The sequence below is a fragment of the Nicotiana tomentosiformis genome, chromosome 2 (genome assembly GCF_000390325.3).
Source record: "Nicotiana tomentosiformis chromosome 2, ASM39032v3, whole genome shotgun sequence".
In the NCBI taxonomy this organism is placed as follows: Eukaryota; Viridiplantae; Streptophyta; class Magnoliopsida; order Solanales; family Solanaceae; genus Nicotiana; species Nicotiana tomentosiformis.
In genome coordinates this window covers 45830793-45836950 of record NC_090813.1, presented here as the reverse complement: position 1 = coordinate 45836950, position 6158 = coordinate 45830793, and the positions used below count along the sequence as shown (strand labels likewise).

At 41.3% G+C, this 6158-nt stretch overlaps 1 protein-coding gene across 2 annotated transcripts in view; it reads right to left on the bottom strand.

Annotated features, from left to right (window-relative positions):
- The window catches only part of LOC104096908 (uncharacterized), a 33380-nt gene that overhangs the window by 2048 nt on the left and 25174 nt on the right, over positions 1 to 6158 (bottom strand). For both annotated transcript variants that reach the window (XM_070195265.1, XM_070195266.1), the window contains exons 24-31: positions 5722 to 6069; positions 4895 to 5307; positions 4358 to 4787; positions 2588 to 3886; positions 2141 to 2401; positions 1569 to 1859; positions 1012 to 1485; positions 61 to 496 (exon numbers count right to left, since the gene is read on the bottom strand). In XM_070195265.1, the coding sequence (XP_070051366.1) occupies positions 61 to 496; positions 1012 to 1485; positions 1569 to 1859; positions 2141 to 2401; positions 2588 to 3886; positions 4358 to 4787; positions 4895 to 5307; positions 5722 to 6069 (3952 nt within the window). The remainder of the gene's footprint in view (positions 1 to 60; positions 497 to 1011; positions 1486 to 1568; positions 1860 to 2140; positions 2402 to 2587; positions 3887 to 4357; positions 4788 to 4894; positions 5308 to 5721; positions 6070 to 6158) is intronic.

Genomic DNA, 6158 nt, shown 5'->3' with positions numbered 1-6158 from the left:
TTATTGCATCCTTTTGACTTTACATTCTACTTGCATTCGGAAAGGAATGGACTAAGATACTTGCCTGATCGGTAAAATATTGCCCTGGAACTTCCACATCAACAACATGAAAATCTCTCAACACCCTACTTTCATCTTCCAACTTCAGCACAGCTGGAAAGCGGTCCTCCACGTTGCTTTGCAGGACATTTTTCCAATGCTTCAGTCTTTCAGTAAGTTCAGAAAGAGTTGCTGGAAATGTTGCAGTACTGTCAGGATCGAGATCACGTTCAAAATCCTGCTTGTATTCTCTTACAAATTCAACATGTTTGTTCACTGCATCTGCTGAGAAACATGCTCTACACACACCAGAAAGCTCCTTCTTCAGTGACTGAGGAACTTCAGCAGTAGTTGCAGTAGGGTACTTGTAGCAACGGTGAAGTAGAGCATTAACAACTGCCAACAGTCTCTCCTCTGGCAAAGTGACGAATCTGGATCCGATCTCAGTGAGCAAGATCTGAGATATTTTTTCAGAAGACGCATCAGCAAATCTACTTACACTTGAATGACAAAATAAATTTAAAATTGATAGGGTATCCATTTTGAAAAATCAAAATATTTATTCGTACTACACAAGTTGGTGTTTTTCTTATGTAATACGAGTACTTATTAAGCTTCCAAGAATCAAACCAATAATTTGGTAATTTCTTTTACGCCAAAATTACAAAAGCAGACAAAAGATAAGTCACGACTTCGAGCCCCTCCAAATGCTTCATTTTTTTTAATTTTCATTCTCTCCATAATGTCCAAGGTACACAGTATGAAAACCAGAATTTATTTTTCTTTCAGATGGTATCAATGAAAAGGTGCACAAGTTAAAAGGTTCTGAGAAAACGTAATATCCAATCCTTTTCCTTATCGAATAGCATCCTTCTACAGTATTAATGTTTCACAGCTGTATTAACTGAAAAATGGACGGGTTATCTCATCTAACCAAACTTTTATTTGTGAAAAATAAGCAAGACCAGTCACCTCAAGTTCACTGGCAAGATTAGAATGTTTGCTGCGTAAAGTTTCCATTATATCTTTGGCTGCATCAAAAGCACTGGCAGCAGATGCAACCAGAGTCAGAGCACTATTACGGCGCAATGCAGCTTGACCACCATCACCGCCTGATGAACTCTGGTGTAAGGACTGGTCATTACCGGAGGGCATACTATTGTCTGGCCTTTCAGGTTCCTGAATTTGAGAACTACTGCCATCATGTGACCCAACACCTCCACCGGACTGAGCTCCCTGGGGAATATGATTGTCAGCAGCTGATGAACCCCCACTCTGGCCAGCCATTCTAGCATTCCCATCAACAAGGCCCATAGATCCAGCTGCACTGGCACCAGCAACATTTTGCTGCATTCTCTGCTGTGCCATTGCCATTCTACCATATTCAGACTTATTTGCAACATCACGGCGCTCAAGCAAATATGTTCGCAACCAGTAATACAAAGCCTACAATTACATGCAAGATGGCATCAGCTCTGAAGGTCACTGAGAATATCAAACACACAAAACACCGACAATCACAACATTACCTGTGGATAGACGGTAGCAACTTTTAATAGCACAAGCTTGCAATGTGGAGCTTCCGTCCTCTGCAAGGAAAGTAATAACTGTGGAATCCAAGAAAGCCAAACCCAGTGGGGTATCTGTTCCAGGTACTTATCAAATGCCCTCCCTACGGGTTCATTTGGAGTATCGAAACTGAGAAGATATAGAACCCGTGCAAGATGGCTTCTGGAATTAGGAATACCAAATTTGATGCCTTGTAAAAAGCAGCTAACTGCATACTCTAACCAAATCTCTTCGTGTGTTTCCTTATAAGCCTGCCACGGGTCAAAATATAGCATCTTAAGGAATTCTTTTTTTTTTTTTAAACAAAAAAAATTCCCGCAATAAGCAAATACATAGGGGCAGCCCGGTGCACTAAGCTCCTGCTATGCGCGGGGTCCGGGGAAGGGCCGGACCACAAGGGTCTATCGTACGCAGCCTTACCCTGCATTTTTGCAAGAGGTTGTTTCCACGGCTCGAACCCGTGACCTCCTGGTCACATGGCAGCAACTTTACCAATTACGCCAAGGCTCCCCTTCAATAAGCAAATACATACCATGTCACAATAGTTTCCCCAACTAATCCACCCCTTCGGCAGATTCTTGAAAAGGCTGATGGCATTTGAATAAGCAAGATTAGCCCCTTCGCAATCATTAAGCTTCAACAGAAAGTCTCCCTTGAGGCGAAAGATTTCAGCTTTGTGTTTAACAGAAAAATACTCCAGATTAGTACTGTTTATCAAATTAAGGCCGCTAGTCAGCTCTCCCTTCATTTCTAGATAAGCCTTTGCTTGTTCTCTTATTTTTACAAAAGCTTCCTGTAAACATACGAAAGAAAAGCACATCAAACCATGTATATCAAACTATTCAAATTTGCATCCTTTTTCTTTTCAGGATACTCATGTCTGCTCTTCTTTTTTTTTTTTGGGGGGGGGGGGGGGGGGGGGGGATAAGCATTAGTGTTGAAGGAAACCAAAGTAGACAAAAAAGACAGTACGTAATACCTGAACTTCCATGGTCGAATGTCCATACATTTTCTCCAATACAGACACACACACCTCAGAAAGTCCCTGCTTACGAGCAATATGAGCAAGCTTATTGACATTCCACGCCTTGTCACGGTATCCAAGGTGATGCAACTGTGAATTTGTAGTACCAAAATCCTTAAAAGCATCAATCACAGCATTATACATTTCATTCCTCCATTGAAGCAAATCATACCAAACAGACGAACTGTCCCATTCATTTGGTATCCTCAGTCTCCACGTCTCAAGGATGTCCTTAAGATCCGCATATAGGCCACCATGAGCCCCAACAACAGAATTTCCAGAAAGTTTATTTCCATTGGCAATGTCCACAATTATCCTAGCTGATTCTTGAACTTCAACAAGTTGTTGAAATTGCTGTAGAAGGGGAATTCTGGCATGAATGGACATTTCAGGTAACTGCCACCACTGTTCCAAAGCAAGATCAACACCTTTTCCGACAATGTTTTCAGCCTCTGCAACGCCATTTGTACTCTTCTCATGGAGGGAAAAATATGCCTGAATAATACGAAGTTTTGGTGTCTCCTCCACTTGAGCCTTAGGGATAACATGGTCTTTCAAATATGCCCAATCAGGCTGTTTCCACAGACTATCAAGCAATATCTCATAATTCTCAACCATCTTACCAAAGTCAACCAACACATCCCATTGACTGAGTTGGCTAGCACAACTTAGCCACTGCTCCTCCCAGAGACACATCTCAGCTTTTGGTACCGTATTGTTATAAGTGCCTTGGGTTGCTTTAACCATGGCCTGGTAGAAGAGACTTTGAGCCCGCTGCCAATAGCCATGCTGAACCAGTGAAAGTCCAGCCCGTGTCTCAGCAGTAATTGACCTTTTCTTCCACAATCCACACCTCATATCTTCTTCATTGAGTAATCGGTAAAGCTCAGCCAGAGACTCCGAGCATTTAGTATCATTCAAAAAAAGCATAACATGACTTTCCAGCAGGGCTAGCGCAATGTGCCATGCATTGTAAGTCTTTCCAATGTACTTGATTAATTCGCTAGGCATTCTAGGCTGAGGATGACTTAGCTGAAGTCCTTCCAGAAGAGCTTGCACGACATTTGGCCGATGGGTTGCCTGCTTCTTATGATAGTCCTTTGATAACAGAGTTATCATTGGCTTTGCAAGGGCTACCTGTTCTTCCTTGTGCAAAGTCACCCATACAATAGGAAACACCAAAACCCAGAGGTGATATGCAACGTTTGCATCTGTGTGTGCCAGTTCTCGCAGTGGAATGACAAGATCAGCAACCTTAAACAAAGGAGAAATCTTAAATGCAACAAACTCTTAAAGACAAAAAGTGTAATGCAGACCATCATTATGTGTTAAAATTGCCGTAACATAAATCCCACAAGGATGGCTAGAATCAACCTTTCAAATATGCAAGAGGAGCCACATAACCATATTAGAACAAATGACCCAGTCCGTTAAGTGTATATAACTAAAGATGCATAAACAAATCTAAAAGGAAATTCTGCCCAACAATAGGAGAGCAGAGTTTCAAAAGAAATGCGGGTAGAAAAAAGATCACTATGCAGTTACAGAACAACCGAAATTTGACCTAAAAGGAGTTATCTATAAATAAAAAAATAAACAATAAACAAGGACCTGAGACAAATAATCATGATCATGAGTGCTTACACCAGTGACAGAGGCTCAGAGGTATCTGTCTCATGGAAGACTCAAGACAAATGTTTGTAAGCTAAACGAAAATGCCATTACCTGGAGCTTGCTCATTTCATTCAAAAACTCTGTATGTTTTGCCACAAAACTATCAAAGGTTAGAGGAGTCTCTTCCGAACCTTCTGGAACATCCAAGACTATTGGTTGTGGCCCTGTAGAATCACCAACAGAACCTGACACCACAAGTGGAGGCACCTTGGCAGAATTTGGAGCCAGCGTTATAGACTTATTCTCAACCAATATAGCCAAAAGAAGATCAAGCCCTTGCTTTAGCCAAAATACATCACTCAGAGCCTCCCAGTCTTGAATTTGGATGATGTACTGCAATCTTGTGAACAATGTTCTCCCAAGGGATTCATGATAAAGAGAGAAAAACCTCATTCTCATTTCAGGATCTTTTGCCCGTAAACCAAGCAAATATTGCCTCTCTACCTTCTGGAAAACTTCTTGACGCAGAGAAAGAGCATACCTGGAAATCAACAAGGTCGTTCCATCCCATGCCCATGTTTAAAGCAAGCTGAATTCCCCCTCAAATGAAAAATAAATGAGCAAAAGTAAAAACGAAGGGTTGCTTACTTGTTTGAATCTGCACAAAGACCATAGAGAAGCTCAAGATACTTTTTGTCCCACTCTTCTGCAGGACTAGGGGTGAAGTTCTGTTTATCCACTTGTGAAAGCCTCTGGAGGAAAGAAACAACATCTTTTGGAGAAAGAAAGGTACTAGATGCAATAGCAACTCCAGGTTTAGTCATGTCCACTTCAATCCATCCCTTTATTACATCTAGTATGCTAAGCAACACAGAAGGGTCAGTACCCTTCTCAGACAGCAGGGAATTGAGTATTTGTGTTACAGATCGTTTACAATCTGGGATGGCCATGACCCTTTCATTAATAAGGCCCAACACAGATTTCAGGTTGGTAATGACAACTCCGACATCAGCACCTTGACGAGAAGATGTGACAGCAGAATCAGGATCTGATCTCTGACCCTGTAAGTGGGAGTATACCATGACTTGTGGTCAATAAAATGCACTACATTAAAAGAATCCTGCCTCACGTACAGTTAAGAGAAGAATTGGGCAAACTCAAACTCAAGAAAAATGCATAAAATCAGCTCTAAGGTATACCAAAAGACACTCCAGAATCATTAAGGGTTTGAGTTATCCATTTAAGTGCGGAACAAGACCTGAATTGGGATAATATTCATAGATCGCTTACTCTTTGTATACGTTATGGAGTCTCGACTCCGTGTTGAAAGCTATTTCTCGTATTTTGACTTCTTTCAAAGAGCAATGAATGCTCTTGAAAATGGTTTTATCAAATAATACATCCCATACTCTCACACTTGAATCAGCAGAAACTAAATGATAACAAATACAGCAATCTGAAACATAATGTAATACCTGCCTCACATGGGATCCAATGGATGACCCCATGTCTCGAGCCAGGCGCTGAAGAAGACGGACCAGATTTGCTGGTTCAATAAAGTTTTTGTGCACCTCTGCCAAGGTTTTGATTACATAAAGCACAAAGCTGACCATGCTACCTGAATTATCTTCTCCAGAAGTCTGAGGAGCTGCAACAGCAGCAAGGTGCTTCTGTATAAGCTCTTCTACCTTTTGATACAACATCTTCACATCTTGTGTTGTACTAGCTGCTTCAGGAGGAAAAGCAAGGGAAACCATTTTCAAGAGGGAGCAAAGTGACTTCCCAGCATCAAGCACTTTGTATTTGAAGCACGGTTCTAGAATCTGTAAAAAAAAAAAGTATATCTGAGATATGATGCTCTGATTGGAAGTGGGGTCATAGGCATGAAGTAAATGTTTTAGCCTAGGGACAT